The sequence below is a fragment of the Sphaeramia orbicularis genome, chromosome 9, assembly GCF_902148855.1.
Source record: "Sphaeramia orbicularis chromosome 9, fSphaOr1.1, whole genome shotgun sequence".
NCBI classification, from domain to species: domain Eukaryota; kingdom Metazoa; phylum Chordata; class Actinopteri; order Kurtiformes; family Apogonidae; genus Sphaeramia; species Sphaeramia orbicularis.
Genome location: NC_043965.1, coordinates 7154017 through 7173016, shown reverse-complemented (window position 1 = coordinate 7173016; position 19000 = coordinate 7154017). Strand labels below are relative to the sequence as shown.

The 19000-nt window shown below is 35.3% G+C and overlaps 1 protein-coding gene across 4 annotated transcripts in view; it reads right to left on the bottom strand.

Annotated features, from left to right (window-relative positions):
- Nucleotides 1-3884: 3884 nt before the first annotated feature.
- Nucleotides 3885-19000, bottom strand: part of stxbp1b (syntaxin binding protein 1b) — a 58338-nt gene continuing 43222 nt past the window's right edge. Inside the window, exons 14-20 of one of the 4 annotated variants that reach the window (XM_030144437.1) lie at nucleotides 18128-18266; nucleotides 17811-17920; nucleotides 14861-14962; nucleotides 12896-12981; nucleotides 10269-10426; nucleotides 7327-7450; nucleotides 3885-4677 (exon numbers count right to left, since the gene is read on the bottom strand). In XM_030144437.1, coding sequence (XP_030000297.1) covers nucleotides 7341-7450; nucleotides 10269-10426; nucleotides 12896-12981; nucleotides 14861-14962; nucleotides 17811-17920; nucleotides 18128-18266 — 705 coding nt within the window. In that variant the 3' untranslated portion in view covers nucleotides 3885-4677; nucleotides 7327-7340. The remainder of the gene's footprint in view (nucleotides 4678-7326; nucleotides 7451-10268; nucleotides 10427-12895; nucleotides 12982-14860; nucleotides 14963-17810; nucleotides 17921-18127; nucleotides 18267-19000) is intronic. The other 3 variants (XM_030144438.1, XM_030144439.1, XM_030144440.1) reach the window with 3 other exon arrangements.

Here is a 19000-nt window from a genome sequence, read left to right as displayed (position 1 = left end):
AGTGGAATTACAGCTCATAAAAATACACTATATGGACAAAAGTATATGGACACGTTGAATTCAGAACTAACAGGGGTTTATTGGGATATAAAACAATAATGAAAAATGTCATAATATAGTTTTATATTGGAATAAATATCATTGCACTGATTAGTTTGGTTTAAATTGTTATCATTGCTTCTAAAATACCTCAGAGATGGTTTTGACTTAATTTCTCTCTACATTGATTTTTTTTTTTTTAACCCTTTCATGCATACTGGTCACTCCAGTGGACAGCTATTCTACAGCTGTTCTCTTATATATTCATGGATTTTGTTGTTCTTTTTGTTGTTTTTTTTGTTTGTTTTTTTCTACACATTTCTTTATTAAAGTTTTTAGACACTATATATCTTTTATGACATGAATTGGTCACATTATGTAGATCTCTCCTGAGCATAAACTCCCAGAATCATAAGCCCTCCCCATAGTTTTCACACAGTTTATCAGTAAATACATGTTTCTGTGCATCAAAAATTAAACGTGTGGTGTCCAGCTGAGTGGACATTTTTGCAACTTCACGAAAAATAGGTTCATAAGATTTTTTTAATTATTTTTTTTTTTTTTTTTGTAATACATTTTTTACATTTTTTAAATTATTCAGGTTTTTTTATTTTTTATTTTTATTTTTTTTCAGAAGAAAATTTTCAATCGTATTGTTTTTTTCATGCCTAAAGAGGAATAAAAACACTCAGGAAAAAAATTTGATTAAGGTTCTCATAATTTGTGCATGAAAGGGTTAATCCATGACTGAATTTAAATGTTCTTCCTCCTACTTTTATGATAAAGTCAAATACAAAAGAATCACAATGTTATGAGAATAAAGTCGTAGTTATAAAAAAAAACCTCACTATTTAACAAAAATGGCATTTGTTTATGAGATTAAAGTCATCATATTCTGATTATAAAGCCATAATATTACAAGAATAATGTCGTAGTTTTAAAAAAGGCGGCAAAAATATAATAATTTACCAGAATAAAGTCGTCCCCTGCTGGTCCACAGCAGTAGTATGTGTGTTGGATAAAGTACTGGATCTGAACTAGACTCAGTAAATCTGCTCAGTCCCAGTAGATCATGCATATATTCACTGGGGTCAGTCCACGCTCTACTGGAAATACACTTTAGATCAGCTGGTTCTGGGCCCTAGTTTTGGACCCTGGTTGTCAGTGCTGATGAAACCATGTACATTTGTTTCAGGTAAAAATAGCGCTGATCCCCTCCACCCTGGATCAGGTCTGGATCCTCCATTTGTGTCCACATGTCAGTGTTCGTGGACCACTTGTTCTTTGGTAGCTCGTACAGATCCATGTCCAGTCCAATTGTCCTTCATTTAATTTCATATTTCACATTTTCCTGCTCTGGCTGTGTTTACTGCTATACTCCGTCATGTTGGGTGGGTTGGTTTTTGCCACTCAGTTGTAGTACAGATCGTATTAAATGGAAGAATATGAATATGTGACTTTGACTAGCTCTAAGATGTCAGATGAACATCAGAAATCCTACACCATGAACCAAAATGGAAAAGAAGAGGAAATGTAATGTTATACGTTTTTTGCTTAATCTTTGCATTACAAGTTGTTTTGCTTGAAGAATCTTTTATTTTTGCAAATCTAAGTTGTTACATTCTGATTTCTAATTTTTAACTGTATTTTGTATTATTATTTGTACTGAACAGTCGGTGAAAGGTTTGATTGGTGTGTGGTTAAAGATAAGCTCCCACCCGTCTTTGCTGAACTTGGAGAAAAGGTCAGATTCTACGTAAAAGATCTAATTTTACAACTTTGGAAAGTAATTGTGTTAAAAAGAGCATAGAGCAGAAAAACCAGAATACAAACTCAGAAACGTTTTGTGGTCCAGAAATGCTAGCCTAATAGCGCAGGAGTTAAGCAAGAGCGTACTTTCTGAAACTTTGTGGTTCAGCTGTGCAGTTGGTTTGATTGACAGGCGTCCAGGGCACATGTTAAACTCAAATGAACTTTGAGCATGTGCTTTTCTTAGAATTGGTTTATGGAGAGACTGACATGTTCTGCCCAGTAAATATCATTAACCGATGATAAGCCTACGACGAATGATGTCATTGAATAATGGGAGTCTCCAAGAGTCACTAAAGACTATAAAAAGGAATAAAGGAAACGCTTTTTCTCTTCTTCTTCCTAAGTGAAAAATAGTGTGTTTGATGCTAGACTAACTGATAACTGACTTCTTTCTTTTTTGTGACTTTTTCTATTTTTGCCTGAAGCAATAAATCAAGCTTTGCGTTAACTTTTTAAAATCTCAACCCTTCTTTTTGGTGAATTCTTCATTTCTCCTGGTTTGGTTCATCCATCCGAAACTTAACTGGTGAGTTAATTTACATTATGCAACCCCCCCTCTCTGGTAAGCAGCCTAAATGGAGTAGTCCAGAGCCACCGTTGGTCCAAAAATCTCTAGAACACGCAGCTTTTTGTCCAGATAACTGGAGCTTTAGGCTGTATTCACACCTGAAAAGTCCTTTGGTCCGCTTACACTGGTCTACAATTTTTTTTAGAAATGATTTGCTTCAGACATTAAATGCGCTAAATGTTAAGTATTTTAATAAGATTAATTGGAAAAAATGACAAAAGTGCTGGTTTGCTGATGTTTTCAAGGTATATGATTAAGTGTTATTACACATATATATTGGTTTATGTACATTTATATAATGGTTTTATAAATCTTCCACTAAATAGAACCTGTAAAGTGAATGTATTCTAATGTGCAGACAGTGTTTGGAAGTAGATCTTGTAGCTCTGAGAGTCAGTCAGAGTCAGTCTTTTGAGTCAAACCCATTCTCTCATTAATTCTTGAATTTCACATTTTGACCCAAGGCTGTAACTTGGAAAGTTCAGCCAACCAGCATTTTTGACTTGATTTTTCTTTATCAGTGACTCTCATGTGGTAAAATTTCATTACTTTTATTCTGGAAGCATTTTCCTTGTAGACCAGTGTTATTTGATTCGGATCAAATGCGGACTTAATTTTTTTCTTTTGGGTCTTATTGCATTCACATTGCACTTTTTGCAAGTGGACCGAAATGCGTGAACAGAAGCACGCATGTGACGAACTGCGCTAGCATTGGACAGAAAAGTCGGGGGCGGGGTGAACCAGAGACAGCCGGTGTTGATGAAAATAATCGTGGTACTCCTACATACAGTTATCATTTTTGGAATATAAATTGTATTTTTACTGACACAAATTTTCGAAAATAATATTAACACTCAAGAAAAGCTCAGTCGGAGCCAGTTTCATAATACGGGCATCTGACCAAATGTCAACGGCAGACTCAGTTTCCTCATTGCTCCATGTCTGTCCACAGCTCATAGCTGCTGCTGTTCGCTCTGACCACCCGTAAACCTCGGCTACTTCCAGCGGCTACGGTGGCTCATCAAGCACAAAAAGGCACAAGATTCCTTGGTTTGGTTCGGTTCGAGGTCAGTTATATCCACACCAGAAGTGAACCGGCCCAGAGTCTGTTTGGAAGCCTAGAAGAGGGGGTCTCAGTCCGCTTGTTTGGTTCGAATCAGAGTTCGCATATTTGTATTCGCACCTAAAAAAAAGTCTGGACTTTCTGGGGAAATGAACTCTGGTCCGTTTTAAACGGACCAAACGTGGTAGGTGTGAATACAGCCTTAGAGTACCACGGTGGTTTAAAGATAACGAAACTGGGGCAGTAGTTCATTTACCAAAATTAATTGTGGTTTTTCAGATTTCCTGCTTGCTGTGTGTTTACATAGTCTGATTTAGAGGGGCGTGGCCTGGGGGGGAAGTGACGTATGTGCACACCCTCTATAGATGTGACGTCGACGTTAAAGAAAACTCATAAAAGTTTTTTAATGGAAGCCACTTTATTAGCGTAACACACATCCTTCAGCGTTACAGTCGACGGATGCGGACATAAAAGCGCAGACATCTCTCTTCTTACACAGTGGATACTACTTCAAGAACCGCTAGAAAACAAAAAAAAAACGACAACATCGGAACCAAAAAGGAGCCTGGATCTCTACAGGACAAAATAAAAATACACTGCTGAGTATAGAGACAATGCACAGGACAGAAACTCCAACACTGCTGTATATGTATACGTTTGCGCTACAGTAAACGGACCATCGGAGGGACTGTTCCCAGGTCGGACACAACACTGTTTATCATTAGAACTGCACGGAAAAAAAGCACTACGTCAGTTAACAGGAGGTTACGACAGGACGCCAACAGGGCCTACGTGGATTCGATGTCAGATCCTGTAAAAAGCAGAGGAAGAACCGTCCCCAAATTCACTTCGTTTCCTTTCAAAATCTTGTACTCTCGTTCCATCGACTAGACTAAGTCACGTTAACATTTGTGAATAAACAACCAGCCTATGAAAGTCCCACGATAAAGACAACATTCAACACAAATCCAAAGTCTTCTGTCGGTCTGAAGGTTTATGCGGTTTTTAACATCAGGTCTACGTCAGATGAGCCATGCTGAGGGGGCGGGGTAAGGGCTGGGGGCAGGGGGCGGGGCTTGTTGGTGTTACTGCTGTTGGTCGCCGGAGGACTACGGAGGTTCTTATCCGGTCTGATCTTTCTCCAAGTCTTTGAGGGCTTTTAGAAGGCGAGAAGGGGTGAAGATATCTGTGGATCCTGGAAAACACAAATGAAACAAATGCAGTGAATTATGGGATATCTAACAACTGGAAATGAACAGGGTGTAAACAACCAGGACACTGTGGAGAGAATGGATCTGTAGAATCTCACATTTAATTGCTGATAATATAAATAACTGATCAAATACGCGGCTGAAACATGGATCATTTTGGCGTCTAAACCGGTGAACGAGCACAAAACACTTAAAAACATCCAGACAGCACGGATTTTCAGGAACTAGAATGACATTCAGTGGTGAAGTTACAGTGACATTTCTCTTTCTGTAAGGTCACAAAAACAGAAATTGCCAAAATCAGGGACAGAAAATACAAGATGAACAACACGGTGGAGGAAACAAGTCACAATGCAGAGTGAGGGTGAGGAACAGTACGACAAAAAACACATTAAATGGGAAGATTTCAACTAAAAATACCTGTATACAGTCCAATGTAAAGTCTTATTCCACCTTTATCTTTGTTTTTTCAGTGTTTACATGATTATATATATTTATCTGTCATTCTCTTTTCATCAGATACAACAAGAAAATACTGGAAATATGTGCAACAGCCTAAAAGACACAAAAAACTGAACTAAATGTGTTGTAAAGGTTTAAGTGACTATTTAGTGTGACCTTTGACCCCATGACAAGAAGCAGCAAAAACAATTAGAAATGTCTGACATGTGTTGAATGAAACATGATAGAAAACATAAAAAAAATAATAATGCAATAAATCTCATATTGTCTGAACAAAAGGGTTAAAGGGAGGTCACACTAAATTCAACCACTTTGGTTTATAAAAGCTGTTTTTAACCTGAAAATGTCCTTTTTCCTGCTGTTCATACTTCGCATATATTAGATTAGAACTAAATACAGACACTGACAAATACATGTGTGGGCAGTAGAACTTTAACCAACAAACCAAATGTTGGACTGAGACTTTTGGACAAAACTGTATATATTTATAAATAAATTTAGCGGCAACCTTTAACAATCTGAAATTTCTTAAGAAAAATAAGTGCAATTTTAACAATATTCTGCCTGTTACTAAATGTTTTGTGTATTCGTAGATCCACTGTGATCTGTAAGTTATAATGCACATGTATGAATGATAAACTGAGGCAGAATATTTTATATATATTTTATTTTAATCAAATGTGCAATAACTTTTTTTTTTTTCACCTCTCAGTACTTTTATTTTTTTTCTGATACAGTATTCTACTTTACATGTTTTAATATGTTTTAGCTGTGTTTATGTTTTGTTTCTGTTTTTGTTCATATCTTTTTTTTTTCTGTGACTCGGGGAAATGCACAAGAATTCCAAAGTACCTATACTGGGATGCATCTGTGCAAATGACAAATAAAGTGTATTCTAGAATATTGTTAAAATAAACACACACACACATTTATATATATATATATATATATATATATATATATATATATATATATATATATATATATATATATATATGTATATATATGGTGGGGAAGCAAAATTTACAATATTTTGAGGCAGGGATTGAAAGACAGTGTATGACCAATTAGTTTATTGAAAGTCATGAGAATTTATTTGCCACAAGAAAATTTTCATAATAGAAAATGTTTTTATTCTATGTGTCCTCCTTCTTTCTCAATAACTGCCTTCACACGCTTCCTGAAACTTGCACAAGTGTTCCTCAAATATTGGGGTGACAACTTCTCCCATTCTTCTTTAATAGTATCTTCCAGACTTTCTGGTAATAGTTTTGCTCATAGTCATTCTCTTCTTTCCATTATAAACAGTCTTTATGGACACTCCAACTATTTTTGAAATCTCCTTTGGTGTGACGAGTGCGTTCAGCAAATCACACACTCTTTGACGTTTGCTTTCCTGATTACTCATATGGGCAAAAGTTTCTGAAAAGGTATGGATAATAGTGTTAGGTATGATTATGACATCAATATATGTTTGGTTTCAAAATAACTGACGTAGTGCCTGCTGAGAAAAAACAACTAAATGTTCATTGTAAATTTTGCTTCCCCACCCTGTATATATATATATATATTTTAATTTCCTGTCATTTGTGCTTGTTCAGGTTACTCGCATTTTTTGTGAAAGGATAGTTTGCAAACATAAAAATTTTCGTGATGTAATTTTACTTTATTACATTAAAACATAAAGAACAAATGAAATTGTCATAATTTATAGTTTTATTTATGCAATCAAATTGGACTGCGTGTGGAACCTGAACTAACATGAGTTTGATAACCCTGCACTAGTGGAAAGGATCATTTTCCCGATAGTACATGAAGGCAGCACAGACTCTGGTGGTATATACCAAAATTTTCTGCAACTTTTCTGAATAAATCCAACATGTCCACCTGATTGGAATGTGGTTCACCATTTGAATACCAGCTGCAGCATGGGTTTCATTCTGAGACAGAGGTGAATGATGGGAAAGATCTGTGTAGAAATTATGTTTACTTTAGATGCTAATGTGGCTAAATGTGATTAAAAGTGTCCTTCGCAGCAGATTCACATTTACAGAGGAGTATATATTTCAGTGATTACATCAAGTCACAAAATGAAGGTCTACAGACGGGACACTGGACACGAGGGAACACTGGGATTCACAAACACGTCAGGCCTCTTGTTCAGTATTTACTTCAACATGTGTTTTCACTCTGCTGGCTGCTCCTCGGCGCCCTCTGCTGGGGCGTTGGGGTCCAGGAAGTCGGGGTGTTGCAGCTCCTTTAGGTACTTAGGGGGGGTGACGATGTGGGTCGAACCTACAAATGACAAAACCCTGAAAACTCAGCTCCGATCCAGATCTGAACCACGTAAAATACTGAGGACACTGGTGAGGATACTGGAACCACAACAGGACGAATACTGGGCCTCATGCAAGAAACCAAATACAAACATATGTACTGGGACTTTTGTTTGGAGCCATAGATGTGTGGCATTCACTAACGGTTTCTTACTTTTAGTCTTTATTCGGATAGAATAAAAATTTTCACTTGTGGTTGAGTGCATTTTAGATAAGATAAGATAAGATACAATACATTATGATAAGATACAATATATTACGATAAGATAAGATGCATTACGATAAGATAAGATAAGATACGATGCATTACAATAAGATACGATACATCACAATAAGATAAGATACATTGCAATAAGATGCATTACGATAAGATAAGATACGATGCATTATGATAAGATACATTACGATAAGATAAGATAAGATGCATTACAATAAGATAAGATACATTACGATAAGATAAGCTACGATATATTATGGTAAGATACGATGCATTACGATAAGATACATTACAATAAGATAAGATGCGATGCATTACGATAAGATACATTACGATAAGATAAGCTACGATATATTAAGATAAGATACATTATGATAAGATAAGATATGATACATTACGATAAGATAAGATACATTACGATAAGATAAGATACATTACGATAAGATACGATACATTACGATAAGATGAGATACAATACATTAAAATAAAATACGATACATTATGATAAGATGAGATACAATACATTACAATAAGATACGATACATTACGATAAGCTAAGATACGATACATTAAGATAAGACACGATACATTACGATAAGATGAGATACAATACATTACAATAACATACAATACATTACGATAAGCTAAGATACAATACATTATGATAAGATACGTTACAATAAGATAAGATATGATACATAACGATAAGCTAAGATACAATACATTACGATAAGATAAGATAAGATAAGATAAGATAAGATAAGATAAGATAAGATAAGATAAGATAAGATCCGGAAGGAACACAGGAACACATCATATTTTCTAAATCAGATTATTTTCCATTTTAGAGGAATTTCTATGACTGATCATTAAATTTGTGGTTGGAAAACATCTTATTTGTCAACTGAAGTGGAATGTCTGACCGGCCTGTTTCTATATGAACCATTTCCAAACTTGTGTTCAGAGCGTGCTCAGAGGTCAGAATGACTCCAGTGAAACGTGAACGGCTGATTCAGTGCTTTCCTCTCCTTCCTCTACCTGACACTGCATCTGTTCCCACAGAGTCACAACAACAGTGGGATTAATGCCGTCACATAGAAGCTGAGTCAGCCGAACACCAAACACAAATATACGCTTTCAGGACAAAACGCATCAGCAAGATCCGACTGTCAGACGGATCCACCCGCTTCCAACAGGATACGAAAGAGTCCGACAGAGCGGAACGTCAAATATGGGACAATTAATACAGAACAGATGAATATTCACAGAGAAAATCTGACATTTAGCAGTAATTTAAGAAAAAAAAATACCATGTCATAAAGACATCGGAACATCACTAAAGTCAACCATCATACTTTAAACATTCCCTTTTTATAATCTGTGACATATCTGGAGCTTTCTTCACCCTCATTAACTTCAGCATTACGTTAGCATTAGCAACTTTAGCAACATGCAATACAATTGTTTTTAACCCTCCGGTATCCAGGTGCGCCTTTTACGCACACTTTGCACTTTGTTTTAAAAAACTTCATATTATTTTTCACAATTTAAATAAGGTTAGAATTCAAAAGTTCTTCATTTTTGCATGATCTTTAAAATTCTGGCCACCAACTAAAATTTGCACATTGTAAACAAAAGAAAATTACAAGAGTAGCATCTGTCTCCCAAGTGTGCCTAAAACGCACTATTTCTTCCGTTTGATATGTATGATTAGGGCTGACCTGAATTTACAAAAATAAAATCAAATTAGAGCAGAAAAATAAATCAATATATAATATTTAATAGTTAGATTTATAAGTGTGCATTTTACGCACACTTGGTGACAGATGCTAGTATTTCTGAACATTTGACCTAGCGCCAAAAATAATAATGCAAATTAACCAATGTTGGAGTTAATAATATATATATAAATAATATGTAATCCACTTTTTATGAAGTATATTGAAAAAAATATTTTTTTGTGTGTTTTTTGCATCCAAAAAAATGGTTGGTTACATTACAAACACAGCATGAAAAGGGTTAAAAAATGTGACAATAATTGAGTATTTGGTATTTTTATTTATGGCTCAAGTTGATGAAATAGAAAAAAAGTGTAAAAGAATTAAAAACAAACTGTATTAAAAATTTTTTGACATTATTCCACAAGTGCGCGAAAAACGCACACTTGGTGCTTAGTAAGGGCTTTGCTGGATGGGATACCGAAGGGTTAAACAATCACTTTTGTCTGTTTCTTTGTGTTATTTCTACTTTAAACACAAGGGATACTCTGTGAAAAATCTTAATATAATATTTAAAAATGAATAAGAATCAAACTGTGAGGGCAAATAAGTAGGATTTAGGGTTATATCTGCAGAAATGGAATAAAATATCTAAAATATCCATAGATATGTTTTTGTTCATGTATAATAAACTCAAACCAAACATGAAAAGTGCTTCCTGTTGCACCTTTTCATCATTTTCGTGTCCTTTTCTCAGATTTCACCAAAGCCAGATCAGCTGTTTACCCCTGATGATGTTTAACCAGGTGTAGTTCTTGTTTCTTTCCGTCCATATAACTCACCGATCAGCGCCTCCCATTTGCCGTTGGCCTGCGTCACCTCGTACACACAGCGCATCTCGCTGTGCGTCATCCCTCCGATGATGAAGACGATGATCCTCGGCCCCGTCTTCATCTCTGTCGGACCCCTGTTCTTATGCCAGTTGCCGTAGCGAGCGCTGATTAGGAGGAAAAAAAGGAAATATTCAGTGTCTGCTGATATGTGTTTATTTAAAGGGAGTCATTATTTATAGGTTTTAATGTTATTATTTTACTGGAGATCATACTGGTCTGTATGTTTCCTCTGAACTAAAATAATTTTCACACCATTGATCTAATTTTGTTCATTATACAAATTCATTCCATGTTCCAGTTTGGACCTTTCAGTGGCTGGTTTTGGCCCACGAACCTTATGTTTCACACCAAATGTTCTTCTTGGTTTAACGTGGAAAAAATAATATTACATTATTCCTATAAATAATGACAACTCCTGATTTTTCTCTTTGTTTTAGTGCAAAAACCCCTTAAATTATGAAATTATTTCCATTAACAAACTGTCCTTTAAAACAAAGACACAAATTCGGACTTGTCATCCTTATTTAATTAGGTTGTTCATATTTGTTCAGGTTATTCACATTGAAAAATTGCAAAAGTAAAATCACAATGGGAAAATATTTACACTGACAAAATTTCCTTTCACAAAAAATGGGAATATCCTGAAATTCATTAGTAAAAATCAATGGAATTCTAACAATATTCTGCCTGTTATTAAATGTTTTATGTATTTGTAGATCCACTGTGATCTGTACGTTATTATGCACACGTGTAAATGATAAACTGAGGCAGAATATTGTTAAAATTGCACATATTTGTCTAAACAAATGTCTGGTTGTTCATGTTATTTGCAATTTTTTTGAAAGACAGTTTTTATAGATGTAAATATTTTCATAAACTAATTTAAAATTTTCACTCTGGACACAAGGAAACACATGGATTTATAAAAAAAAATGTACAGTATTTACTTTATTGTATGTTTTCCTGTTTTGTGCATTTGTAGATCCACTGATCTGTTAGTTCTAATGCACTTGTGTAAATGATAAACAGAGGCGTGATATAGTTACAACTGCACTTATTTTTCTAAATAAATTCCAGGTTGTTCAGGTTTTTTTCAGGTTAGTCACACTTTTTGTGAAAAGATAGTTTGTGATTATAAACATGTTCATGTCATTTTACTGTTTTGTACTAAAACACAGAGAAAAAAAATGGAATTGTCATTATATATAGGTTATTATGTTACTATTTTCAGACTGATGTCAGGAAATCACATTGTATGTGACGCCAGTTTATTGCATTTGGAGTGCTATACGTACACATTTTCATCCTTTCGCGTGTTATTTAACACCATTTGATGGCGTGTCAGTGCGCTAGCTGCTAATCCCTAACCACTAATCGTGCTAACCCTAAACCTTACCCTAACGGCTAATTGCACTTACCCTAACCCTAACTGTTAATTGCACTAACCCTAAACCTAACCCTAACCACTAATTACACTAACCCTAATTCCTAACACTAACGGCTAATTGCGCTAACCCTAAACCTAACCCTAACGGCTAATTGCACTAACCCTAAACGTAACCCTAACCACTAATTATACTAACCCTAAACCTAACCCTAACCACTAACTGCACTAACCCTAAACCTAACCCTAACCACTAATTATACTAACCCTAAACCTAACCCTAACCACTAATTATACTAACCCTAAACCTAACACTAACAGCTAATTGCGCTAACCCTAAACCTAACCCTAACCACTAACTGCACTAACCCTAAACGTAACCCTAACCACTAATTATACTAACCCTAAACCTAACCTTAACCACTAACTGCACTAACCCTAAACCTAACCCTAACCGCTAATTATACTAACCCTAAACCTAACACTAACAGCTAATTGCACTAACCCTAAACCTAACCCTAACAGCTAATTGCACTAACCCTAAACCTAACCCTAACAGCTAATTGCGCTAACCCTAAACCTAAACCTAACCACTAATCGCATTAGCTGCTAATTGCGCTAACCCTTAACCTAGCCCTAACAATAAACCTAGCCCTAACCCTAATGCTAACCGCTAACTGCACTAACCCTAAACCTAACCCTAACCACTAATTGCGGTAGCTGCTAATTGCGCTAACCCTGAACCTAACTCTAAACCTAGCCCTAACCCTAATCACTAATTGCGCTAACCCTGAACCTAACTCTAAACCTAGCCCTAACCCTAATCACTAATTGCGCTAACCCTAAACCTAACCCTAACCACTAATCGCGCTAACTGCTAATTGTGCTAACTGCTAATTGTGCTAACCCTGAACCTAACCCTGACCACTACTTGCGCTACCCACTAATCGCGCTGATGGCGTGCTATTTTACGCGGTGTAAATATACACACTGAAAGTTTATAATGAAATTTTACTAGTCCGGTCCATCTGAGATCATATTGGTCTGCATGTGGAGCCACTGCAACACCACCACACCCATGTTTATTCCAGAATTTTACTGTTTATTTCATTGTAAAAGCTTAGAAATAAGAACAGCAACGTCTTCCAGAGGTGATGTCTGTTAGGACATTATGTTAAAAACATCTCCTCACCTGGACGGAGCGCTGGCTTTGGCAGACGCTTGTCGTTGGGAGATGTATGGGAACTGTTTGGGGTCGAGTTTGTCCTCGATGGCATCCTGTGGAAACATCAGTCACAACAGTTTAGTCCAAACACATCCATCCATCAACGCACTCACATTTCACATTAAAGCCAGTTCGTCTTTTATCAGTCGTCAACAAACATCTGTCGGTTTAATGATTAACTTTGTTTTTTTCTCTACATCAGGGGTGTCAAACATGCGGGCGGTGTTCCAATCTGGTCCTTCAGTGTAAAAAATACACTGAAGATATTAACAGTCAAGGATATTCAACTGGTTTTAGTTCAGGTTCCACATACAAACCAATATGATCTGAAGCAAAATAATAACATAATAACCTATAAATAATGACTCCAAATTGTCTTTTTGGTTTAATGTGAAAATAATATTATGTTGTACCTCTAAATAATAAAAACTTCAAATGTTTCTTGTTGTTTTAGTGCAAAAAACAATTAAATTATGAGAATATTTACATTAACAAACTATCCTTTAACAATAAAATGTGAATAACCTGAGCAAATATGAACAACCTGAAATGTCTAGAGAAAATTAAGTGTAATTTAACGATATTCTGCTTGTTATTAAATGTTTTGTGCCTTTGTAGATCTGATCTGTAATGAACATGTATATATGATATTTTGAAGCATAATAGTGTTAAAACTGTACTTATTTATTTATTAATTTTTTAAGAAATTTCAGTTTTTTCGAGTTATTTACATGTTTTTGTTTGAATGGTTTGTAAATGTCAATATTTTCATAATGTAGTGTTATTTTTGGGACTAAAACAAAAAGATAAATCATTATTTGTAGGTTATTATGTTATTATTTTCCTGGTCCGGCTCATTTGAGATCATTTTGGAAGCTGAATTATAATGACTTTGACACCTCTGATCTACAGTGAATGTGAAAGCGAACCAAAACAAAACAGGAAGTCCTGACTTGAGTTCCAAACTAAACGACATCAGCCTTTTATCAGCCTCTAGCATCAGATTTTAATAATATTCTGCCTGTTATTAAATATTTTGTGCATTTGTAGATCTGAACTGTAATAAACATGTATATATGATAATTTGAGGCATAATATTGTAAAAATTGCATTTATTTATTTATTAATTAATTTTTTATGACATTTCAGTTTTTTCGAGTTATTTACATGTTTTTGTTTGGATAGTTCATAAATGTCAATATTTTCATAATTTAATGTTATTTTTTTGCATTACAACAAATAGATACATTTGGAGTTGTCATTATTTGTTGGTTATTATGTTCTTATTTTCCTGGTCCGGCTCATTTGAGATCATTTTGGAAGCTGAACTATAATGACTTTGACACCTCTGATCTACAGTGAATGTGAAAGCGAACCAAAACAAAACAGGAAGTCCTGACTTGAGTTCCAAACTAAACGACATCAGCCTTTTATCAGCCTCTAGCATCAGATTTTAATAATATTCTGCCTGTTATTAAATATTTTGTGCATTTGTAGATCTGAACTGTAATAAACATGTATATATGATAATTTGAGGCATAATATTGTAAAAATTGCATTTATTTATTTATTAATTAATTTTTTATGACATTTCAGTTTTTTCGAGTTATTTACATGTTTTTGTTTGGATAGTTCATAAATGTCAATATTTTCATAATTTAATGTTATTTTTTTGCATTACAACAAATAGATACATTTGGAGTTGTCATTATTTGTTGGTTATTATGTTCTTATTTTCCTGGTCCGGCTCATTTGAGATCATTTTGGAAGCTGAACTATAATGACTTTGACACCTCTGATCTACAGTGAATGTGAAAGCGAACCAAAATAAAACAGGAAGTCCTGACTTGAGTTCCAAACTAAACGACATCAGCCTTTTATCAGCCTCTAGAATCAGGATCGATATGAGCGGTGGAGGTAGATGAGACGCACCTCGATGATGTCTTTGATGTACGGCGTCCACCTGGACAGCTGGTACGTCTGCTCGCTGATTCGCTCCTTGCGGTCGGGTTTCTTGGTTTTCTTGGGGGCGCCCTGAAACCAGACCGATTGTATCGTTCAGCCTTTTCATTACTAACTTACGTCAGACCCTCGGCGGTCTTATCTTCAGCACCGTGGCCTTAGAGTGGCTTCTTAAAGGTGATCAGAGGCAAAGTGACTTCATCTGATTGTGTTTAAGGGACATGAAGATGAGGCAGATTGTGTTTAAGTGGCAGCTGCACATAAGTGGACAACGACACGGAGCCTCTGAAGTCCTGAAAGATCTTTTGGTAACACTTTATTTGAAGGTCTAGTTTATAATGCATTAAGCGCACATTCATAAGACTTTATAATGCATTAGAAGAGACATTACAACAGTTTATGATCATGTACAGGGTGGGGAAGCAAAATTTACAATGAACATTTAGTTGTTTTTTCTCAGCAGGCACTACGTCAATTGTTTTGAAACCAAACATATATTGATGTCATAATCATACCTAACACTATTATCCATACCTTTTCAGAAACTTTTGCCCATATGAGTAATCAGGAAAGCAAACGTCAAAGAGTGTGTGATTTGCTGAATGCACTCGTCACACCAAAGGAGATTTCAAAAATAGTTGGAGTGTCCATAAAGACTGTTTATAATGGAAAGAAGAGAATGACTATGAGCAAAACTATTACCAGAAAGTCTGGAAGATACTATTAAAGAAGAATGGGAGAAGTTGTCACCCCAATATTTGAGGAACACTTGCGCAAGTTTCAGGAAGCGTGTGAAGGCAGTTATTGAGAAAGGAGGAGGACACATAGAATAAAAACATTTTCTATTATGTCAATTTTCTTGTGGCAAATAAATTCTCATGACTTTCAATAAACTAATTGGTCATACACTGTCTTTCAATCCCTGCCTCAAAATATTGTAAATTTTGCTTCCCCACCCTGTACAACAACTTATACCAAGGTTAATAAAGTACAAGTGTAGGCATAATGTATAATAAATTCAGCTTTCATAATGTTTTATACCTCCATACCAAAGTGACAACAGTGTTTGAAGGAAGAATCTCAAGTCCTGGGTTACAATACATACATAAATTAACACAAATAATTGTTGATTGTGAAATGTTATTATCTGTCTAGGCTTGTGGTAGAGTATCTAGACTAGGGCTGAAAGATATATCGTTATCGTATTGATATCGAGATATGAACATTCAAGATACTAATATCGAAAAACCAACAATATAAACGATATAGATTTCCCCTGCGCTCGCCCTCCTCGTACAGCTCTGGCAGTCACAACAAATTTCATTTATTCCTACTTTATGTTAATGTTGATGACTGGCAGTGAGTTCTTATAAATAAAACTACACTTTCCACATTCTTTTGTATTACGATATTTGTATTTTTCTGAAAAATGCTTGGTTTTCACCGAACCCGTAGACATATCGTATCGTATTGATATTGAGATATCTGGCATGAATATCGAGATATGAAATTTTGTCCATATCGTTCAGCCCTAATCTAGACACGCTGGCAGGTGCGTAATTGTGTACAGGTTGTGGGCCTACATTTTGAAAAAAGTCCAGGGCCTTTTTTTAGTCCCAGTCTGTCCCTGAATATATATAAATTAGTGTTATTTGTTTGTAAAGCCTGGAAAAAGCAGCAGAAGTGTTTTTTTAAATAGGTCAGTACCTTGTCTTGTTTATATCTGTTGTACCTATTGTCTGGTATTTGGTGTTTGGTTTATAGTTTTGGTGTCTTATAAGCCCATGTAAGGGCTGGACATATTCTTATGCAGGACACAATGATACAAATTCATTCATTTATTCATTCATTCATTCATTCATATGAACCACATTACAGAACATTTAGACTCCATGATGATCCTAGTTTTAATGGTTCCAATTCATGCACCAATGCATGAAATGCACGAAAAATGAATGAAAGATAAATGAAAAAGTTCATATCCTATAGGACCCCCATGGAAAATCAATTACAAATGCAGTGACACTAAAGGAATTATTGTTGAAATATGTCTTAAAATGTGAATCATATTTATTCTGACAGTTACAAATACTGATCTTTTCTAAAATACGATATGTTAATATATTAGTAGGGCACAGCAGGTATGTTTAAAGGTTTAACCCTTAAAGACCCAAACATCCACTGGTCATCAAAAGCATCTACTGATCTAAACTGTTTAATATCTGTTGATCCACTAATCCTATCAATACATGTAAATAATTGGTGTAAAATGCACTTTTACTTCAGTTATTCATTGGATAAAATGTACAAAAATAATTAGAGTTCATTGTTTGATAACATCCAGAACCCTGTATTTATTCTGTTAACCCTCAAAAACCAAAACCATCTACTGATCTAAACTGTTTAATACCTGTTGATCCACTAATTCTATCAATACATGTAAATAATTAGTGTAAAATGCAGTTTATCATCTTTTCATGGTCATCAGATATGACCCATTTGGACGTCCAGAGGCTCCGTAGTTACCGTAGAAACACCGTATCTTCTACAACATTGATTCACCAGTAAAACCCACAGAGTTGGATCAATGACAGTGGATGGACACACTGGGTTTATGTTCAGTTAATGAGAGATTTGCCAAAAAAGTCAATTTTATTCAGTTTTGTCTGTTTTGATATAATAACCTTTGCATTTACTCTGAGTTTTCATGAACACCTACATGATCAGTGAATTAAAAATAGGAAAATACATAATCTACACTGAAAAACTGCAAAATAAAGAAGATAATATTTTAATAAATGGTGATTAATCACTTAAGAAACATTAAATATAGAGCATATATATAGCACTGGGTCTCTATGGGTTAATGTTTTCTTGGTTCAGTGAGGACACATTCAGAACCAGGTCCGGATCATCTCACCTCAGACACTATGGGTACCCCCATGTGGGCCATGTTGGAGATGATGTCGCTGTCCTCTGGTGGGATGTTGGCGTGTTGGAGAAGTTTACACAGGTTCTCCTCAGTCACACCTGAACACATGTAGAAGAACCACCAGAAGATGGTTTCAGTGCATGGACATTCACAGGAAAACAAAGGATTCACATGTAAAACAACAAGAAATAACATGGATGGTTCGTTATTCAGACTCCAATCAAACATGAGGTAAAGTTACTGGTGGTCTTTAGTGTTTCTTATCAAACAGAACAACGTTAAATGATATAAAGTGGATATCGGACCGTTTTTAAGGAAGATGTAGAGCAGGATGATGCGAATCTTGTCCAAAATGCTGACGTTGCTGTCCAGAAGGATGGGCACGATGAGCCTCATGGGATCCTTAATCTTCTCTCCCTCTGCATCCGTACCCATCGCCAGGTCCTTGAACGCATCACAGGACGAGGATTTTAACAACACAGCGTATTATCCATCTAATGTCTGCACAGTCGGTACAGAGGTTTAATCTGAACCCAGACCCTATAAAAGCATTTGTATCATATGTGCTACACCAGGTTCTGAGACCTCTATCTAATCAACTAGATCAATACTTTCTTTAAAAACCTGCTGTATGTGACTCAAAATGTGTTTTCTGCCCCCTGGTGGATTATCATCAGTGGAAGGGCTTTTTTTTTTTTGGTCTTGTTCAACCTGGCCGCTATCATTAAATCATCCAGCACACATTAAAGTTACATTAAGAAGAAAACTTATATTGTTATTTGGTTGAAAATTTTAAAATATTGACATTATGGTGTCATTCAAGAGAAAGAAAAAGGCTGTAAAAAGTTTTATGCAAAAAAAAAAAAAAAAAACTACCTGAAATGTTCTATATTTTCAAAATATTACTAGTAACATTTATTTTTGTATCTAAAGTTAATGTTGTTGTCAGCAAAAAGTTGCAAAAACGGCCAGTGTATCGAATGTGATACAAAAAATATATCAGAAACAAAATCATACGGAAAAATGTTTTGTTTGGATTATATTAAGAGGGTAGATAAATCTGACATTGATATAAATCAGCCACTGGGACAACGTTCAGAGTGCAGAATTCCACAGGACCACAGCACTGAACTGACACAGACCTGAGAAGTCAAACGGCACGCTACTGCATCTAACAT